We start from the raw sequence: 22,130 nt of genomic DNA on the forward strand, positions 1-22,130 counted from the left end.
AAACATAGCGGCTTCGTTGTACAGGTGTCAAATTTCTATTAATTCTATCACGACAATACATAATGGTAATTGAACTGAGTGGAGTGCAATTTGGTTTGAAATCATACGCGTGATTTCAAAATCGAACGACCACGCAGCGCGAGTTCGATTTGAAATCACAAGTATGATTTCAGACCAAAATTGTACGACACGAAGTTCAATTGCCACTTTATTAGATCCATTTTGAAATCGCGCAATTTTATCGCCTTAAATTTTAGATTTTTGGTGTATTGTTCCAGGAGCCGGTTTGTTAAAAAAAGCGGAACCAGAAACGCCTTTACGTCTCATTTAGTATGCAAAACGATGTCATGTGACGAAAACTCATTCGAGCATCTACCTTCTTGAGATGGCTCTGAATTTGTTGCTGTGTGGTTTTCGCTTGTTTATGTTTTACTGGACTCAGTATCATACGGATCTTGAGCAGATGTTGAAGAAAACTCGCCAAAATATTCGTCAAAATGGACACTGAAAGTTGGGAACTTCCATTAAAGTAGGTCTTCAGCCTAAAGGAGCTCATAATCGTCATTCAGAAACTGTAATTAATTAAATTCGTCAATTTTTTTTGGAAAAAAGCTACATTAACAACAAAGTTTTGGCAATAGTAGTTGCAAAATTCCCCACACAGTGGCTTTTTGCCTTTCATTTTTCTGAAATTTTATTGATTACTTTAAACTAATCTTGAAACCTGATTGGTTGTTTTGTTTTACTGTCCCATTCCCATTGGCTGAGAAAAAGATGCGATTTAGAGCACAAAATAGTGCGATTCGTGAATAAATCGCACCACTGAGAGCCAATCAGATTGCAAGGATAACCAGTGATTTCAAAATGGATTCAATAAAGGCTAAAACCAATTATTTCATAACTTTGTCTTAAGGTGTTTGAGACTTCAACTGCGTAGTATTTCAATTAAAGCGATACTTGTGTAGAACAAGTGGCAGGGCAAGTAACAAAATTTAAACCATAACAAGAAACACCTGCCATATTTGCTACTTGAGTACACGAGTGACAACAGGACCTTCATGTCAACGGCCAAACCAATTCAGTTGAGGCTGCGTTACTTTGGGTTGACCTGGATCAGGATAAGTGATCCAAGATCTAAGAGTAAACTAAGGGTTAAATTTAATACACCTAGCGAGGTGGATTATCTCGCTAATCGGATGAAAAAACAGACAAACAAATCAAAATGGCGGACTTACAGTTTGTTGATTTTGCTTTAATGCCGGGCCCAGCGACTTTTGTAAAATAAATGTTACTATTCCCTCACGGATTAGCCATCCCGCGTCCGGTTTTCCTGTGGATTTTGTTCACAACACGGACGGACCGCTGTTCGGCGATCCGCAAAATGTTTTACACAACGAGGGCGTAGCGAGAAACCATGAGAAATTTCAACATTTCCGCTCTCAGAGGTAGAAATCGTCCCTTACTAGCCGCTGTAGTGTAAATGGAAAGATCAGTGGTGGAATTAAAGGCTTTTCTTGCTTGATAAAGGCGAGTATTATGGGCAAAATATTGTTAAAGTTTCGTTCACTGTCGACCTTGCTTGTTTTTCCAAAAGTTGTTTATCTCATTCGGCAGAATTTAGATAATCAATCTCCGCTTTTGCTTCTTTTCTTAGTTTATGGCTTTCCTCTTTTCTAGAATTTTCCCCTAGCCAAACTTGCTTTATTAGCCCATCCGAATAGAGGCTATTCTAAATTTCTAAATTACAAAGAAGAGAGGCTGAAAATTAGACCGGTGAGCGCTTTCAAGAGTTCACTGATTTTCCGGTTGATGCATGACTCAGTGAGCGTCGCCCAGCGTTTATCTTGCACAGATTTTTTATCACGACTCTAATTTTAATTTAAGCATTTTTATTGGTTCTTATAGAAAGGACATATAAGAATTGGGCTTTCTTTTTCTTTATATTCAACAACAAGTTCTTATCAATATTTTCTAGGAGGAGCGGTCATAATTATCCCTTCCCTCCCCTACGAGTCCTAGTACTACGTTATTTTCTCCCACCACATACTGGTTTTACCGGCTTAATCCAAGTTTAATCGAAGGATAGTTGATCGAAGATTAAATCTGTTTTCAGGAACACCATTTTATCCCCCGACTAGTTATCCCGGAGATAAGAGATTTAATCGCGGAATAACTGCTAACCTCGAGTTATTTTAATCGGCTTTGGAACAACCGGGGCCCGGGTTGCACTCGAAGAAATACTAAAAAACGCTGTCTTTCCGTTTCCAAGTCGTTTCTTTTAATGTCAAATAAAACCTCGAGCCACGGTCTAGAGGTTTGATTCAAATTCACCGACGAGCATCCCCAACTTTCATCACATAGAAGTTCCCCCCCCCCCCCCCACTCCCTCCACCGAGAAAACACGCTCCTTAAGTTGGTTGACAACAGTTTCCTGCATTTCTCAGCACATCTGGTGGATGGATCAATACTACCACTCTTTTTCAGTTGACGCTACAATTATCGTTATCATTATCATTACCATTATCATTATCATTATCATTATCGTTATCGTTATCGTTATCGTTGTCGTTGTCAGTCATTGTCATTATTATTTCAATTATTATTATTACCATTATTATTATTATTATTATTCATTTCAAATCATTTCTTATTATAATCATTATTATTTCTCATTTTTCTATTAAACATAAAACTTTTTATTGACAATGTAAAGTGCAAAATAGTTTACATAATAAGTACATGATTTCCATGAGTAACAATTACATTAATAGAATATATTCTACGTACAACGTGATAAGTTAATTACAATATTTAATAACAGAAATAGAGTGAGAGAGAGAGAGAGAGAGAGAGAGAGAGAGAGAGAGAGAGAAAAGACGCTTCGGATTAATGAATGAATGTGCACACTAAGAGTAAACTAACAAAACTAAAATGATATGAAAAATAAATACAAATAAAATAAAGGAAGAGGAAAGAAAAGGAGAGAAAATTAAAAAAAAAAACTTTCCACATGTTTTGTTAATGACGCTACAATTATGATATCAAACAAATGGTGAACAAGTTAGATCATTTTGGTGACATTACAAGTTATCAAAGCAACTGTATAACCCGTTAAAACACCCTTAATTTTAGCTTTAAGCGCTTTTAACTCAAAAATCAGCTCGGAGACCCTCTTTTTTTTTCCACTATCGAATTTCAATTAGCATGCTAAGATTCAACTTTTCACCAGAAGGTTAATACTAAAATTAAGGGTGTTTTAACGGGTTATACCGTTGCTATGGTAACTTGTAATGTCAGCAAAATGATCTAACTTGTTCACCATTGATTGGGCATTTGTTTGATATCATAATTGTAGCGTCAACTGAAAACGAGTATTGATCCATTAAAGTAGAGGTGCTAAATATGCAGCAAACTGTTGTCATCCACCTTAAGGTATGTTGGACTACATATTTCCACGGAATTTAGGGAAGTGCACAACAGCGTCTCCGTAGAACACAAACATGGAGATGAATCCAAAAACCTTGGAGAAAAAAAGAAAATTATTAAATAAATTTATTAAAGGTCGAGCTACAATTGGACCCTAAAGAAGAGGATGGATGGAAGCATGGGAACGAAATAATTGAAGGTTGCAGTGGTGAGCTGCTTTAGAGACGTTGTCCCTTGTTCAGTTTACATATAGTTATATGAAATGCTTTACTAATTGGCTATTTTTCTCGCTGTTTAAGAGACATGCTACAAGGACAGTTCACATGCTCAAGTAGATAATGACATCTGTTTTTAACTGCCAGTTGTCTCAACTTATAGTTAACAGGGCTGTGAGCGGCAGGGACAAAAGTGACCTTAGAAGATATTTTGCCGAAAATTAATTAACAAATAAAGAAGCCTCGACTGTGCTCTGTTCTGTTGTAAAGCACGCAGGAAGCGGTAGAGCACGAAAGAAGTGTAAGGGAAAACACGAGACGTAGTCGAGTGTTTTTCCCTACTTCTGGAGTGCTGTACCGCTTCCTAAGTGCTTTACAACAAAACAGAGCACAGTCGAGGCTTCTTTATTTGTTTTATGATTAAGAATCAGATAATTTCCCCACGCATTCGGCTGAATTAAACCAAACTTTATTTTCCAAACGAGCAAAAGTGGCGTCAGCCGTGCACTGTTCTCTGATCACAATCCTTGTTAGAATTGTTCAAATAATTTAATTGGCTAACGAAGCGACAGCTGATGTGAAGTTTATATGAAATAATTCATATATGAACTGCGGTTGTAGATGATAGTGAAGAATGATCATCGCAGTAAATTTTCCAATTTAAGCAATTGGAAAGAAGAAGCCTGAAAAAATCAGGGCTTCAACGGGATTCGAACCCGTGACCTCCGCGATACCGGTGCGATGCTCTACCACGCACCGGTATCGCATGCTCTATCTCGCACCGGTATCGCGGAGGTCACGGGTTCGAATCCCGTTGAAGCCCTGATTTTTTCAGGCTTCTTCTTTCCAATTGCTTAAATTGGAAAATTTACTGCGATGATCATTCTTCACTATCGAAGCGACAGCTGTCAATCACAAACTGGACTTCAGCTAAGCTTTCAGTTTCGAGTAGTTTGAGCGACTTTCGAGAGAAGAACGATGCCTTCAAAGTTCGCTTTTAAGTTAATTTTTAAATACGGATCTAAACGCAGGTAAAGGGCCGTATTGTGGCCCATGAAAACGAGCACTTTTCCAGTGGAAATTACGAAACGTGGAGCTCAAAGCTTGCGGATGAAAATGCGGAATGCCGAGTTGAATTTGAAAGGAGCTACAGTTATTTACGACTTGTAGCCGCATGCAGCAAGATTGCCCGAACTAGCGTAAAAGTTAGACAGACTTAACGGCTCCCACTGGTTCTACTCCGAGCACAGAAGAGAATATCAGAGCAAGTTTTTCAATGACCACTCGTCGGTTTACTTCGCTGAGATGACCGGAGAACGAGCGTTACTACACTGCGTGTTGTTTGACCGAATGAGCATTTTTAATTGTAAATTTACAAAAATAAAGCTTCTCATCATAAACAGAGACAGTTCAATTGTTGTTTTCTGCCGTTGTTTTACTTCTTAGTATAATTTCTGCCTTCGTAACAAATATGTCTTTATCGAAGCACTGTCTAGGTTGAGAATTTGCTTATTTCGCTACGGCTGTACATGTTTTGTCGGCGGGAATCTAACAAAACTTGTTATTTTAGTACACTTTTAACACTACTGTTGCTAACAATGGTCTCTGTGAGCCATATTTACTACAGAAATATAGCTCGCTTTCACTGCGTTTGTCTGAGTCACAGGGGATGTTTAATTTGGGTCAAATTTGTCAAAATTCCGAAGCAAAAATTTGGAAGCCAACTTACCGTTATCAACCCGTGCTCTGTTCTCTGATAAAGCACGCTGTTTCAGCCAATCAGAGCGCGCGTTATATGGAAACTTTATTATAATAATTTATACGATCAACGGGACCTACTACAGGAACGTTATCCCTTCCTTATGTCCCGATGTTTGTTCCCTGTTTTATACCAATCTTGGTACGCGGCAGCTCTGAACTCGCAAGCTATCATAATAGAACTGATCAGGAGAAGAACCGTTGCTAAAGCTGCAAAGAGGAAGATCTAAAATGAAGAGAAAAACGGGAATATTGATTAAAAAGGTTCGTTAAAAACAGCTGTTACCCAACCAAACTGTCAGCTGAAAATGCTTGTGTCATATCCTTGTATTTTTTTGCCAATAACTTCTTAATAGTTCTCGATAGTTCATAGAGCACAACAAGGCCAAGAGTTCCGATTCCACTGAAGCCCAAATTTGTTTTATAAGCTATCAGCTGGGATGCTTCCCAACTACGGAGAGCAGTTTCATTTATACTGTCTGTCACATACATGAATTTTTTCCCTCATGTTCACCGCCATACTACAATAAATGTAAACATTTATCGCCAAATCATAATTTATACCGTCGGCTTGCCTGCCAAGTTGAGCTGAGTTCAACTTCGTTGGCAAGCCGGCGGTTGTCGGCGGCTGTCGGCGGTTATCGACGATGAAAATATTTTATGTGAACATCGTCTGCAGGCGCAACGTACTCCAGTAAGACCATTCGATTCATATTTGCAGGTAAAATGCTTGAAAATTTCACAATTTGATTTGCATTTTGCGCAAATTTGGTTACGTCGGCGATCCAAAAAATTTAAGGTGGCTCTGAACCCTATGTACAGATTTTGTTTTGACACTTTGCCAGAAGTTCCGTCTTATCGTGCTCATTAAAATTTGATAATATGAAAATATTTCACCGTGCCGTTTTTGAATTATAAGCCCCTAAAGCTGTAATTAATGGTGTTTTTAGCTGGTCATATTGTTGCTATGGTAACCTATTGTTTCACGAAAATGATAACAACGTGTTCACCAATGTTGGGCAGTTTTTTAATAACATGATTGTAGCGTCAAGTGATAAAGAGTAGTTATATATGACCCATCACAATCTAACTGCCAGAAACTGTTTCGAACCGCCTTAATCCAAATAAAAGACTAACAAACCGACGGAAAACTCAAACATATTCGATAAAAATATACTAAAAAGGTGGCCTCAAGTATTAAACGAACATTAAACATCGATGAAATCTATGACGTCAAATCATGGACAAAATGTTCATCTCGTCGTCTCGTCACTTCAACTTTTCATCTCGTCGTGTCAACTTGTTATCTCGTCGTGTCAACTCGCCGTATGATCGTCTCAACTCGTCTTCTCGTCACGTCAACTTGTCGTCCATCTCAGCTCGTCGAATTAAATCGTCATCTCCTCGCCTCAGCTTGTCGTCTCATCGTGTCGTCTTTTCAACTCGTTGTCTCGTGGTCTCAATTCGCCACCGCTTCACTTCAACTTGTCGTCTCGTCGTGTCAACTCGTCATACCGTCGTCTCGTCAAGGTACTGGCCGCCATTTTGAATACCGAGAAAACCCTGGGACAGAAAAACAAACTGCACAAGAGTGCAAGCTGAAGTGACGACCGAGGAGTATTAGGTTTTTTCGAGTCGAGCGGGTTTTCAACATAGAGCACTTTCATAAATGGCGGCCAATTATAAATTCTTTTGCAAGTATTAAAATTAGCCTTACTAACCTCATTTTGAAGTTGGTACTGAATTCAACAGAATTTTTACTCTGAAACGAGGTTAGTAAGGCTAATTTAAATGCATACAAAAGAATTTTAAATTGACAACCATTTATGAAAAGGGTCTATGGAAACTCCTTTGTCGCTTAACCCTAACTATTCGTGGATCATGAATAATTAGGGTTAGAAAACAAAGGAAATTGAGAATCGAGCTAGGTTAAAATCATTTTAACCTGAATTTCATTTTGACCTTCCACATATACACAGATCAGGTTAGTTAACTGTTCTTCATTATTCCTACCTTGCTGATAGAAGAACTGGTTTATAATCAAATTAATTTGTTGTTCTTTATTCAAAGATAAAAGCTAAAATTGAAAGTAATATGCCAACGGTGTATTGGGAGGATATCCTCAGCCGAAGGAGGTCAAAGTCGAGGCGATGACCGACTAAAATTCAAAGTTGCGTAGCCAGGATTTTTTTCAAAGTGGGGGTTCGCACTGCGTCAAACTGAGGGTACTCACCAGATTGTCATGTCGACCTCCACACGCTGTTGTAGGTGTTTGCTTAAAAAAGGCTTACCAAAGACAGGGGGGGTCATGGACACCCCAGGACCTCCCCCCCAAGCTATGCCCTTGATTCAATGGTATGCCATATATGCTGGTTAACAACAAATTTATGACTGCCAGCACGGAGTCGACCGAAACTGTATAGCTTTAAAGCGAAAGCTAACCACAAAACAAGAGTTAAGCAGGCATTTTCGTACATCTTTCTCTTTTAATTTGACTGAAAAAAGTTTAAATAGTCCTTAAACCTCCATATTAACAAAACACCAAGAAAGTGGACTGTGTAGCCCAAATTTAACTCAGAGAAGTTATATTGTTTCCAGATTACAAGGCAGAGAGATCATATTTACAACTTAACCGTGCTCAGAGGCCATATAGAATTAACGGTTTGAATTTATCTATTTTTTTAATAGATCGAAATCAACTCACCAAAAAGACGGAAGACTGGAAAAGAGTTTGGGAGCACAGGATCTCTCTCCATTTTCCCAACAAAGGGGACCACCAGCACCACTTTGTTGGCCAGGTAAGTAAACATTTTAAAAGGTGGCCTATTCTGAGTTGGATCATATATCACTTTGATGCTAATGGAAAGAAAGTGATAGCGGGTGTGGAAGTAAATAAAGAATCTACACTCCCATCGCCTTGAATGAGGATGATGAAAGTGGTCGTTATTCTTCACTTCACCCTGCCTGAACAGAGCGTTTTTTTTTTGTTTTTTTTTGTTTTTTTGCTACACGTGTTTTGGAGTAAAATGCATATCAGTGTGTGTGTCATTTTAGGATAGCCGGCTTCCGGTGAAGGATAAACGCTGCTAAGTGACCCCCATATATCATTCGCAAACGCTTGGAGGAAAGGTCGGCTTGTAAAAAAATAACTAAAATTTAGTGAACGGTTCAATATAACCTTGTGAAGTATTATTTCCTTTTATATACGTGCGAGGAAACTGAAACTGTTTGAGTGTCCCGGGACAAGTCTTTCGGGGAACGGTTTAATTTTTAGGCGCAAAAGAAGACCTTAACGTTAGCTTATGACAGCTTTTTGGATTATTTTTAACGCTGCATGGTGTTCTTGTGCGATTTTCACAGAGAGAAGTCTTGGAAACGATGGTTTGCAAAAGGCTCAAACGACGTTAGCCACTGCAAAGACCAGCTTCTTGCGCGAATGCGGAAAATAGCCCGTGCAGAGGACATGTCGAAGGTGGGCGTGGACCCGTGCAAGAGGGCATGGACCCGTGCAAGTGGGCGTGGACAAGCTGCAAGTAGCATTCACACCTCTAATGGACGTGAACGACAGAACGAGGTATTTAAGTACCACGTTTTAGCCCAACATAGAGACAAGACTTTTAGTGAAATGCTTAGTGTTTTAATTGAGAGCTTCTCTTCCAAAAAGCATGCCAGGTACTCTGTTATAAATATCAGCAAGCCACGTTTAAATTTGGAAACGTAAGATAATTTACTAATCAACTTTCGAATATTCGGATCCTAAACATGTTTTCATAAACCGCAAATAAGCACACAAAGAAAGATCAAAAAAGGGCCATCAGACTTGAACTCAGACTTTCATTTCCTTACAACTTAACTAAGCACACTAAATAAATATTGTGGATGAACTGAGAAAGATCGTTTTTGTACACTTAGCAACAAAACCCGAGCAGATCATCATTTGATAGCGTTCAGTGAATTCATTTATGTTTGAAAAATAATAATAACTGAAAACAATACTATAATTATAATAATAGTAATAATAATAGACTTTTGTATAGCGCTTATAAATTGTGGTCCTTAGTGCTTTACAATGAAAATACAGTACTACCACCTCAGACTCCTTCCCTCCCTTTACACAGAATCTGATTCCTTATGAGCAAAATCTGTTCTTTCAATCGGTTCTCGATCCTCCGATGGCGGCTGGTACATTTACCCATAGTTCTTAGCGCACGAAAACTTTAACTCTGCTCATAAAAACGTACAGAAAAGTTCTGAAGCCTTCAAAGGTGGCATACACAATGCGGATCGTTAACACTGAGAAAAATACTGGAAAAACAGATGCCTTCTTTGTGTTTTCCTAATGGGCGGCGTTAGTTTAGTACGGCATTCTGGTAAAATGAATTGTCGCCAACAATTTTTTTTTTCTACGCAGGATTGCCTCCCTAATTGATGAAGAGAAAAATTAAATGAACGACCCCTCGATCGAATTAGCTCCCTCTCCCTGCAGTCTTGTCCTAACTAAATTGGAAATAAGCGCCCCAGGCGCTAATTCGAAGTTACGGTAGTTTGCTTTTATCAGTTCATTCGGAGAGAGAGAAATCATTCTCGTTGTTTATTATTATTATTATTATTATTTAAATTTTTTCGACAAAAATGACAATAGATAAATTTATAAGGGTTGTAAAGAATGTGTAATTTGTAATTCGTTTGTAAGTTAGTATTTCCCTGATATATATATTGTCCTAAGAATTTTTACAGTTGTAATTTTTTATAAGCCACTCATAAACATTATTATTAGTAAAAAATTTTAATTTATTATTATTATTATTATTATTACTATTACTATTATAAATAAATTATGATTATTATGAAAAAAAATTATTATTACCGAAAACTTAAGGAACAACAGAATTTCTGAATTTTTTACCAGATACATGTAAGATTCAAGTTTGTATGGAAACGCGCTCAATAAAGTTTGTTTTATTGTTAAAAATTCTTTAAGAAAAATAATAATAAAAAAAATAATAAAAACTATTACTATTATAAGTCCTTAAAGTCTTGCCGCTTTTAACTTATGGTGCCGAGTTCAATCCGTGAGCCTAGGGCAGTCATAAGTCATTATTATTATTATTATTATTATTATTATTATTATTATTATTATTATAACCAAGATTTATCTAGATTATATAACTATACATTGCATAGACATTATTAAACCCGGACGCCATTTTATATTTTGCTCTTTTGCCTCACTACTGGCCATTAATTAAACCAAACCAGACTAAACTGAGACTGAAAGAGTGACTCTAAATAGGATTACAACCAGACATATTTCTTTCTCCCAAGAAAATTTCCATGAAAGCAGTATAAACACTGATTCCCGGGCATTAAGTGTTAAAAAGACACGGCCCAAAAGACGTGATAAACTACAACTATGCCGATCGGCCGATGTCTACAAGCTTTAGGCGGTTAATTCCTTTTGTGGAAAGAAGGAAAAAATTCTTACTGAAGTCATGATTAGAACTGTACATCAATTACCACTTATTGCAAGCTCTACGCTTATACTTAATGTCTATAGACTTTATATGTGGGCCCGTAAGTGCGCCCGCAGTCAATTCCTTAAGGCGTAGCATTTAACTCCATCTAACGTAAACAGGCGATTTGCTTGAATCGATCAAAGCGGAATCCCCTGATAGTCGAGGAATTGATTGCTGAGAAATGGTGGACAGCTGCCAGGTTTCCATTCTCGTCTCTAGAAGGTCATTCTCTCTCGCTGAAACAGCTAGAGCAGCGATCATTTTGGTCCCGCTCTACTGAATCGTCCTTCCCATCAGTTCTCGCTTTATCAGGTGTAACAATTTCCTTGTGGCGAGCTTGTGATGCGGAAATAACAACTAGGTCATGATCCAATTCGATTCCTCGCTGTCTGAAAGTAATATCGCTCAACATTTCGCAAGTCTAAACGCAGGGAATTTTCGGTTTGAAATAAAAATCTTCGTATATATTAATCAAACAATATCAGGAGAACATCTTGATATTAGACACTGCGCGACCAGGAATCTTCCATTTGATATAGTCGTAATTACCTTAAGTATTCTTTTAATACTATCACAACATTCTTGAAAAGTATTCTTTATCGTGAAAATTAAATTGGATACTCGTTGCTAAGAGAAGGAAGTTATTCGAAACGAGTCAGTCAAGGACGCCATTACTGTCCTTTTGAATGGCAGGCGACTAAAGTTTCGTTTAATCTCTCGCATTTCAGTTTGTATTCATCCCTTTCGCTGGCGACGTTTCTCAATTCTTCCTTGGCCTTCAATATTTTTAACTCAAGAGCCGCATTTTCTTCCGTGACATTATCCGTCTTTTGTGAATCTTTCTTACAACACTTTAGAGCGCCGTATTTTTGGTTCTTGAGAACTCGTCGTCGCTTTCTAAACTTTCGCACCAGTGTGTCGGATTTCTTGTTCAAGGTTTGAAGAGACATCTTTTCAAGCTTCTCGTCGCTCAACTTTGCGGTTAATTTGCAAGAGAGATGATTTCGGTCCTTTTGTTTTCGCTTTGCAGCTGTTTCTTCATGAACAGACCATGTCGTGTTTTCGGGTACCAAACCAAAGCTTTCATCTCTGTCGCCATTGAAACGATCGTCCGCGTTCGATTCATTGTTACTTGTCATTTCCATTTCATTTAAAGAAAGGCTCTCTTCCTCGCTAAATGAAAAATGTGGCACAACTAGATCAGAAGTACAAGCTTCCTTGTTCGAGTCCATATCTGAAACGTAATAACCCTTTGTTCGTGTTCATGTCTTTGTATAGTCATAACACGAACTCATCTGCATCAAATCAGAGCGCACCTTAATGACGTAAGAGTGAGGGGATTCCCCATTTTATGGTTGATGTCTTAAATTGTAAACAATCTATCAGGAAAAAAGCAACTTGTCTTACTTTACAGTCTTTCTACATATGAAAGTGTCCCAGAACTAATGTTTGAGTCTGGAAATGTTTTTCTGATGGACTCAACCATTCATTGACATTGTAAATCGCAGACATCTTCGTGACTGTCCGGTTTGATTTGACAATGTTGGTTCCAGGTTTAGTTCCGGGATGTATGTACTGTAAGCTGAAGGCTGATTCATGCGGCCCCACCCTATATATATATACAGCTATATATAGGAAGTCTGTGTTTCGATTTTCCGTAGTACAGTGCTCGATACAATAAAGTAGAGCGCAACATATATTGAAAATAGCAAAAAAAAAATACACTTTCATCCCGACAAGTGAGCGAGCGAGTGAGCGATCACGAAACAGACTTGTCGGGATGAACGTTTAGTTTTTTTTTCTATTTTCAATATATACAGCTATATATATATATTTGTCAGTGTATACAGCAACTTTAAATGGAAATTATTACCTAAGTGCATCCTTGGGTATGCCCCAGCATTGTTTTTAAATCATAGATGCGATCGATGTCTGATCATGATGTCAACTTGAGACTGGTCCGACAATTTGTCTGGTTCTTGTTGTGGGATTTAGTTTTAATACTGATATCAAAGGTGCCCTCACGTTCATGAAGACAGAAGAAAACAACAAGAATAAAAACATCGTTCCGATATATACAACATACAAATATACGTCACATTCGGTAAGATCAAGTATTGATAGGGATGACAGTCTTCATTAGATGTTATGAGATTTTCAGCCTTTATCAGCCTATCATATATTTTCGCTCGCGTGCTATTGGTCTAAACGGGTCACATAAATGAACATGCTCCAGCTAAAACTGGGGAATATCTAAGTGATATAACCCAGTTTTAAAAAATTCCCGCTTGTTACGGTTTTCGAAAAATATTTGAAGGATAATAAACGCAATAGCGTCCAGCTGTTGCGAAAATATACTCGGATATTTGTCCTTCGACATTATCTGTTCCTCGAAGCTCACAGTTTTCCAAGAGCGAACCTCCCAGAACAGATGATGTCTGCGGACAAATATTGGCTTCGATTATATACCCGAGTACACACTGAGACTGGTAGACTGATAAGCAGACCGAGGCTGGCTCTCTGATAGAAGAAATTATGCAGGTCACAAATACGATTCTCCGGTAACATTCAGTCCTGGTGTATTTTTTGTTTTGTTTGTTTTTCTGTTTTTGTTTGTTTGTTGGTTAGTTGGTTTTCCTTCTTTCTCCTCCCACCGTCCTCCTCTCCCTCTCCCTCCCACTCGTCCCTGGCTTCCCGGCCCCCTTTACATCTATACACACCACTTCCGCCCATTGCAATAACGGCAGCTAACTTGATAATAGACGGCCCGTGGTCGCTTAGCCTCCATTCTATGCAGACGTTCTTGAAAGGCAGGTCAAATCTTTCCTGCTACACATACATCTGACTAATCATACCGTACTTACAAATCCTGGATGTTGAGAAATTTCGCAAGAGACGTCAACAAACAGAATGGGGTGGATATTTTCCGAAAGTTGATGAGACACTTAAAGTCAATCCCAATTTCAGCGAGAAGCTGTATACAGTTCTCTGCGGAGGAAGCGTGAGACGTAAGAACTTCTTCGCAGCGCAGAGTAAAAAGTAAAGTCTGCATGCGAGCCCAGCAGTGGCCCACCAGGCCGGAGCTTATCTCGGTTTCCTTAGCATGAACCGACTAGGAGTGTTTCTACTCCCCCCTGGATGGGATGTTAATCCATCGCAGCGTTACCCCCAGCACTAAATTCGCCGGTACCCATTTATACACCTGGGTGGAGAGAGGCACTGTGAGAGTAAAGTGTCTTGCTTAAGAACCCAACAAAATGACCCCGGTCAGGGTTCGAACCGCGCCTCAACAGCGCAGAAGGCTAGCCAAAATCCTCGCCCTCCCTTCAGAGAAGAAGGATTTAGTCGTCAGCAACTTCGAACCGTCTGAGAATGCGGCTGCCCACAAGTTCATATGTGAGGTGGCTGCGTGGAAACTTCATGCACATGTAGGAATGTTTCAGGCTTTGACAAATTCAAACAATACAATGACAGGTGAAGTCTTTATTTGGCAATTTACGTGTAATTCTAAATGCCCTCTCAGGCACTTTCAGTTTCGAGAAATAATTTAACTCACTTTCATTTTCGATATCAACATAAACAAAACAAGATAGACCGGAAACAGTAAGTACTGTTCTTGGCAATGTGGAATGTTTTCTAAGTGATCGAAAGCTTAAAAAATACATTTTCCAATTTTCTCTCGTGGAGCGTAAAGCGCGTACAACTCGCGACTTGTCCTTAGTCGGGAGAGCAATGGGCTCGTTTCAGACTGTTTAGAAAATGTGTAGTGAATGTATGTTTGAGTCAAACAGGTACCGGCACCATACCTACAAAATTCCTTAAAGATTCCCAGTTGTCTGTAAGACCGGTAACTTGCATATTTGAGTGGTTCTAGGCTGTAAAAGTTAGCCGATGGATCCGGAAGAAAACAAAATTGAAACGAAGATTTCGTGACTATTGATAAGTAATTTCTAGGAACTCTGTTGATTGATCGTGATTCGGATTGTGTAATCACTGTAATTTTAGTACAAGCATACAGTGACCTATGTAAAGTTGGTTGTCAATCAAACCCGGCTAAGGGCATGCCGTGTGAGGGCTCGTTGTTTACAAGATTTAACCGGCCACCACTCACTACAATTCATTGTAATATATTTTAAAGATTGCCTTCGTTTTATTAGGCTTGGACTACTCAATATAGCGAACTACTTCTTAATATGTATAATTATGCTTTAATAAAAACTAGCTAAAACTGACAGTAATAAATGCAGTTTTAATTCCAAGGCAGGCAATTTCACTCCACTAATGGCTTTTCTTTAAGCTGCCGAGACAGGAGTAGGTCTCTTAGCTTCCAATTGGCCAAAGTGTGAACTATATCCGTTTTTCTTTTTACATAATCCAAGTGGCTGTGGAGTACGCCAAATGTACTGCTCAACGTTCAAAGCCTGCAAGCTAAACTGCTAATGACGAGGGAGTGACTCCAAAGCTTCCATTCCTTGCTTGTGTTCGGTAAAATATTTCTGCAACTGCAAATAATTTCTTTTGTATACCTCCTTTTCCTTCCACACTTTAAGTAATTTCGATTTTCCATCTTCCAGCTTCTTCTTCAATGAGGTATTTTCGTTGATCAGATCTTCCTGCTCTCGCTGTTTTCGAAGCCGACAGCTTAGGGAGTATCCTCGATTTTTCAAGTTTCGTCGTCGTTTTCTTATCCTTGCAGCTTCTTCCCATGGAACGCTCCGGAGCAGTTTATTGAACTCTTGAACCGGGAGGTTTGCTACTTCTTCGTCCGTGATTCCCTTGGCATCCGGGGCGCTTGGTCCTCCATCCCAGGACTCTACAGACCTATTGTCATCGTCCTGATCGCCTTCCAGATTTGTTTCACCGTTGAACAGATCTTGGATGTCGTGGCCTCCGTCGACGGCGGCCATGTTTGTGTACAAATCGAATTCTTCGCTCCACGGAGAATCAAAAATAGCGATTGCCGCTTCACTGGCGAGAAACAAATCAGGCATGTTGCTGTAACCTTCCTCCATGTTATCAGGTGGAGGCAAAAATGTTTAAGTCTGTTAAAACGGCACTGCTTTTGCGATGAACAAAATCTGTGCTTAAGCAAGTCTTGGTGCGTATCAGTTTTACATTTAAACCAATCAGCACTCGCTACGATAGCGTATAATATGGGGAATCCCCTATTTTAAAGTTCGAAGAATTCACCTGTTTCTAGGAATCTAGGCTATAAGTTGTGCGCATGGTTTGCCTCTGGAAAGGCCTTTTCTTAAAATACAAACTCGTTCCCAGATCCGGCGCGTTGTCGGTCCGCAGTGAGCGAACGATTGTGCGCATGTGTTTCCGTTCAATAACGGTTTCTGAGCATGTATAGAGTAGCCGCTATAAAAATCGCTGGCTCACCGTCTAATTTCTCCTAGAGTAATTGATTTCTTCGTGCTTACGGGATATTTTGCTTCATTCCATCTCAAAAGGTCGCATATACAACCTTATTTTTTTCCGGTAAAACGTCAATATAGTTAACTTTCTTGCCAAACAATGGCAAAACAATGTTTTTATCGTGATTTTATAATATATTCAAATCGGTTTACCATCAATGCTTTCCTTTTTTAAGGTAATAGATAAATTCGATCGCAATTTAAAGTTCTCTTTCCATTTAATCCCAGGCAGACCTACATTATAGTTTTAAATAAAATGATTAAAAGTCGACAATCGACCTGCGCTCAGATGCAGCAAGATCTGAAGATGCGAATTCGAACTGGAAACACAGCAATTTAACTTACTTCCAAAAAAAATGTATCCATAAGAATTTCTTATTTGAAATACCACCACTTGCAATGTTGAGAAGGACACAAAACGCCCTCTCCCATGATCCTTTGGCACGATGTTTTTCTATTTCCCTCTTGCTCCATTACCTCCATTTCTGCATTCTTCCACAACCTTCCTCTTTCTCGTTTACCACCCTCCTGCCCTAAAATACTTCTAGATACTCCTTTTCTTTACTTCCCCTCCTTTCTCTTATCCTGATTCCCACCCCACCACCACTCCCCTGAACCATAGCAAGACAGGTATAGTCAACACACCTGTCATTTATCCTCCGAACTCCACATCCCACCGGTGAGACCACAAACAGAAACACGAGCAGTTTTAGTGGTCACTTGATCATGGGTAGCAGCATAATAAAACAAGTGACAGTTTTGAACAATGAGTGTCAAATGAAGCCTTCCGTTTCCAAAAATTGCCAAAACATAGAGGATATTACACGGTGGCGAGAAGATATGAATTTTATGTTCGAGTGGCAAGAACATAAAATTCATATCTTCGAGCCAACTTATAATGTTCTTTTTATTATATGGAGAAACCAATTCAACAAAAGCAAAAGGCGGGAATCGTGACTTCATTGAACGATTCGACACTCACAAAGGTGACATACGGAAAATACGCCACTCGGGTCCCGGATGAAGTGGCGTATGGAATCTACGAGTGGTTTAGTTCCCAGTAAAACACTCTTCTCCATATAATAAAAATAGTTATTATCGCTCGGCCGGAAAAATCGCCCACAACTTTCAGTTTCGAGCGATAATATATTCATTTTCAGTTTCGACGTCCGCAAAACTAAAACAAGCTTCATACCAGACATATATGTACATGAGACAAGTCCGAAACGAGCGGAAATGTTGAACATCATCTGAAACAGTACTAGTGTTGGATGATTTTGGATGATACAATCAGAAAATCAACTTTTTATTTGGTAAAGCGCAAAGCGTGTGCAACGCGCGAGTTGCGTGTACCTGATCACCCGATGGCTTTCTTTGGCCTCGCGCGGATAGAAAGTATATTTATGACCTGCACATAAGGATAATTTGCTGCGACCTTAAAGGCACCAAAAGCTGATCATCCGTTTTCTTGATTTTTTTGCAAGCTAATACCATACTGTCCTCGCCAAAGCTTGTGCGTGCAAATAAGTCAGCGTTTTTTCATCTTTTTGATCAAGCATATCAAAGAAAATTAAATTCACAAAAAGCGTCACCAACAATAAGTACTCAAATGAACAGCTTGTTACCCACTCAAATGACCTGTAAGAATTACTATTTAATTTTCTTACTGAGCAGTTCCCGACAAATTTATTGTAGCAATTCCAGTTATCTTAAAGGAAAATGTCACCATATCCCAGGTGAAATGCTGGCTCGTGATGTCGTTTGTAGGATTTAGGAGGTTCGAATAATTCTTTGCTAATTCCACCAGTTCTTAAAGTAAAATTTCGTTTATTGCGAGTATGTATTGCTTCTTTCAACTTGACCTCGACTATTAAAATAAAGTTATACAATGTATATGTACAATTATTAATAAATTATACTGTAGAAATTTACAACATGGTACATATGGTTACAACACAGGCATTCTTTTTCATCGGTCCAGTAGCCGTGAAAGGTTACTTTGCCTGAATAACAGGAGCAAAGTTTCTTTGAAAGCGATTAAGTGCAAAATGTTTCATAACTTTGTTGACATAGTCCAATCATCGCACAGGACAGCTTATACGCAAAGGTTGCCCTGTTGACCAAGGTTCTAACGACAAGGTAGCGACTCTCAAGTTTCCACTTCCTAGTTGCGTACAATAAAACATTTCTGCAACTGCAGATATTTTCTCTTGTAGGCCTCCTTTTCCTTCCACGTTTTCAATAGGTTCCATTTTCCATCTTTCAGCTGCTTCTTCAATGAGGTATTTTCATTGATCAGATCTTCCTGCTCTCGCTGTTTTCGAAGGCGACAGCTCAGGGAGTATCCCCGATTTTTCAGATTTCGTCGTCGTTTTCTTATCCTTGCAGCTTCTTCTCGTGGAACGTTTCGGAGCAGTTTATTCAGCTCTTGAACCGGGAGGTTTGCTATTTCTTGGTCGGTTATTTCTTTCACGCCTCTGGTACTCGGTCCCTCGCCCCATGACCTCGAAGATGCATTGTCATCATCCTGATCAACCTCTGGGTTTGTTACACCATCGAACAGATCTTGTATGTCGCGTTCGTCGTTGTCGTCGGCCATCTTGTTGTTGTTCGTCGACAAAATATATTCTTCGGGCCACACAGATTCAAGAAGATTAGTTGTCTTTCCACTGGCGAGATATATATCGAGCATATTATTGCAATCTTCATCCATATTACAAACGTAAGACAAAAAAACCTGCAGTGCTTTCGCTAGAAGACTAAACGAAGGGATGACTCAATACTCTAGGAAGCAGGCGTTATATGATCCTCGCACCGTCTTTTCAAACCAATCAAACATCTTCTTGATAACATATGACGTGGGGAACCCCGATCTTAAGAGTTCCAAGAATTCACGTCGTTTCCAAGAATCGACATGGAATGGCTGCCATTAGAGCTGCGTAGCAATTACTAAACTTGCTCCCTTTCCTTTAAATACTACGTTTATTTAAAGAACAGTCCCTACTTTTCTCTTTATTGATCACGTAGCGAATGTGTTCCACCTAATTTTGTTCTGATGATATAAACTTTCTCATCGAAAATTTTCCAGATAACTGGCGCGGAACTAATGTTTACGTTGATCGACCGTTTCTATCGTGATAGCCATATCTAGTCTTAGACTGGCTCTTGTATTCTTAATTAAAACATGTTGTTGTTGTTGTTTTTTTTTTTCCTGGACGTAATGGGCCAGGGGAGTGAAGAGGGCCTTATTTGAACTCTTAAATAACCTCTTTCAAAGAGGCAATATTCCAAAGCTACATAATATTAACGTGAGCTACCTTTGTGACTGAAAAGTCCTCTTAGGGAGTTACAAATTAAGTATGTAATTCTATATATTTATTTGTATTAGTCAGGAGGGGTGGGTACCTTATTATTATCAGAGAGGTAAGTTTAGTTGTTTGTCTAAGAATCTGAACACCCGGAAGTAAAGCTGGCCTAACTTTTGGTTCTGAACTGAACTGAGCCTCTTTTTAGAAATTAGCAAACTATAATCAGCAACTGTTCGAGTATATCGGAACACAAGTGAGTTCGATATCAAATTAGAATGGTCCGTTTTCAGGCATGACGTTGTCCTTTTCTTCTCATAAGCTCTCAGTTTCCAGTATTGATCACTCTTAACAAAAAAAGTGATTGTTTCCTAGTGATACAAATAATCGTTGGGATTAAACTCTGTTCTCAAAGCTTTACTTGTGCTATCATGGGCTCCTAATGCTCTACAATGCCCGGGGGGGGGGGGGAGGCTCCTATATAAAAAGGACGGGGATAACTGTTGGGAATTTTGAAAACAAACCCTAAGAGGAACCAAGATATTTCTTTGTGAGAGAATGAGTCTCAAACGGCTTGCTTTCTCAGTAAAGTTCATTGTTCGGCAGCTTTTTACGCAGATACGGTAATTTCGGGGATTTTTCCCGTTTAGAACACACGTTTAAAGAAACGAGAACTTTTCGTCACTATTGATGAGTAATTTCAGGAATTCTGATTTATCATCATCGTGACTCTGATACTGCACATGTAATCGGCGTAATTTAAGTACAAGCGTAGAAGGACCTATTTATAGCTGGTTATCTATCAAGTTCTAAGGGGATGGGTGGGGGCATGGTTTTTAATTGCTGCGCGCTCGTTGTTTATAGGATTTTAAGATTTAACTCCACTATTTACTAAAACTGTATTCGAACGTATTTTAGAGATTGCCTTGGTTTAATTCGGAGTGGACTACTGAATATAGCAAGCTACAGCTTAATATGTACAATTACGCGCTGATAAAAACCGAGAGCAAAAAATATAGTTTTAGTTGCAGGTAGGTAACTTCGCTCCGCTAATGGCGGGTTTTAAAGCTACCCAAACAGGAGAAGGTCTCTTCCAATGGGCCAAAGTCTGAAATATAGTTGTTTACGTAATCAAATGGGCTGTGGAGCACGATGAATGTACTGTTAAAAGTTCAAAGCCTGCAAGCTAAACTTTGTGACGAAGTATAGTCAACTGAAACTTCTAACGACAAGCAACCACGCTCCCAGGGCCTTTTCACGATGTTAAACGACAAGGTAGTGACTCCAAAGATTCCATTCCTTGCTTGTGTTCAGTAAATATTTCTGTGGCCGCAAATAATTTCTTTTGTATACCTCCTTTTCCTTCCACACGTAATTTCCATTTTCCGTCCACCAGCTTCTTCTTCAACGAGGTATTTTCGTTGATCAGATCTTCCTGCTCTCGCTGTTTTCGAAGCCGACAGCTCAGGGAGTATCCTCGATTTTTCAAGTTTCGTCGTCGTTTTCATATCCTTGCAGCTTCTTCCCATGGAACGTTCCGGAGCAGTTTATTGAACTCTTGAACCGGGAGGTTTGCTACTTCTTCGTACGTGATTCCCTTGGCATCCGGGGCGCTTGGTCCTCCATCCCAGGACTCTACAGACCTATTGTCATCGTCCTGATCGCCTTCCAGGTTTGTTTCACCGTTGAACAGATCTTGGATGTCCTGGCCTTCGTCGACGGTGGCCACGTTTGCGGACAAATCGAATTCTTCGCTCCACGGAGAATCAAAAATAGCGGTTGCCGCTTCGCTGGCGAGAAACAAATCAGGCATATTGCTGTAATCTTCCTCCATGTTATCAGGTGAAGGCAAAAATGTTTAAGTTTGTTAAAACGGCGCCACTTTTGCAGTGAACAAAATCTGTTCTTTAGCAACTCCTCACGAGTCTCGGTCCATATCAGTACTATACTTAACCTAATCAGCACTCGTTACGATAACGCATGACGTGGGGAATCCCCTGTTTTAAAGTTCCAAGAAGCCACCTGTTTTCCAAGAATTTAGGCCAAGTTGTGCGCATGATTTTACTCTTAAGATACATTCTCGTCCCCAGAGCCCGCGCGACGCTCTGGACCGGAACCAACGAATCCTGGTTCTGGTTCGATTATGCGCATGTGTTTAATTTCAATAACAATTTCTCCAAGAGGACTTGATTTGTTCGTGCTAACCAAAAATTCGCAAATTTTGCTCCATTCCAATCTTATAAGGCTACATACACAAAATATATATTTTTTTACTGTAAAAACGTTAATACTGTAAAACGTTCTTGCGAAAGAGTAGCAAAACATTGTTTTATCGTGATTTTGTATTACATTTTGATCGGTTTACCATCGATCAATGTTTTGCTTGTTTTACAGCAATAGAGAAATTCGTGCGGTAGTTAGAGCTCACTTTCTCTTCAATCTCAGGTCGACCTGTACTTTAGTTTCAAATAAAATGATTAAGAATGGACT

The 22,130-nt window shown here is 39.2% G+C and overlaps 4 protein-coding genes and 1 pseudogene across 4 annotated transcripts in view; all 5 read right to left on the reverse strand.

The window, feature by feature from the left end:
- The window catches only part of LOC145466391 (uncharacterized), a 343,779-nt gene that overhangs the window by 71,869 nt on the left and 249,780 nt on the right, over positions 1 to 22,130 (reverse strand). The window lies entirely within an intron of this gene.
- On the reverse strand, positions 10,346 to 12,166 carry LOC145465714 (uncharacterized). Its single transcript, XM_081449487.1, has one exon. It carries the CDS (start codon positions 12,145 to 12,147, stop codon positions 11,587 to 11,589), a length of 561 nt encoding a protein of 186 aa, XP_081305613.1. The 5' UTR covers positions 12,148 to 12,166; the 3' UTR covers positions 10,346 to 11,586.
- On the reverse strand, positions 13,164 to 16,008 carry LOC145465598 (uncharacterized). The gene has a single exon (XM_081449375.1). The coding sequence runs from the start codon at positions 15,925 to 15,927 to the stop codon at positions 15,352 to 15,354; it is 576 nt and encodes a 191-aa protein (XP_081305501.1). The 5' UTR covers positions 15,928 to 16,008; the 3' UTR covers positions 13,164 to 15,351.
- On the reverse strand, positions 18,174 to 20,101 carry LOC145465445 (transcription factor Maf-like). The gene has a single exon (XM_081449223.1). The coding sequence runs from the start codon at positions 19,046 to 19,048 to the stop codon at positions 18,500 to 18,502; it is 549 nt and encodes a 182-aa protein (XP_081305349.1). The 5' UTR covers positions 19,049 to 20,101; the 3' UTR covers positions 18,174 to 18,499.
- Positions 20,111 to 21,933, reverse strand: LOC145465444 (uncharacterized; annotated as a pseudogene).

Source organism: Orbicella franksi, chromosome 13, assembly GCF_964199315.1.
Source record: "Orbicella franksi chromosome 13, jaOrbFran1.1, whole genome shotgun sequence".
NCBI lineage: Eukaryota > Metazoa > Cnidaria > Anthozoa > Scleractinia > Merulinidae > Orbicella > Orbicella franksi.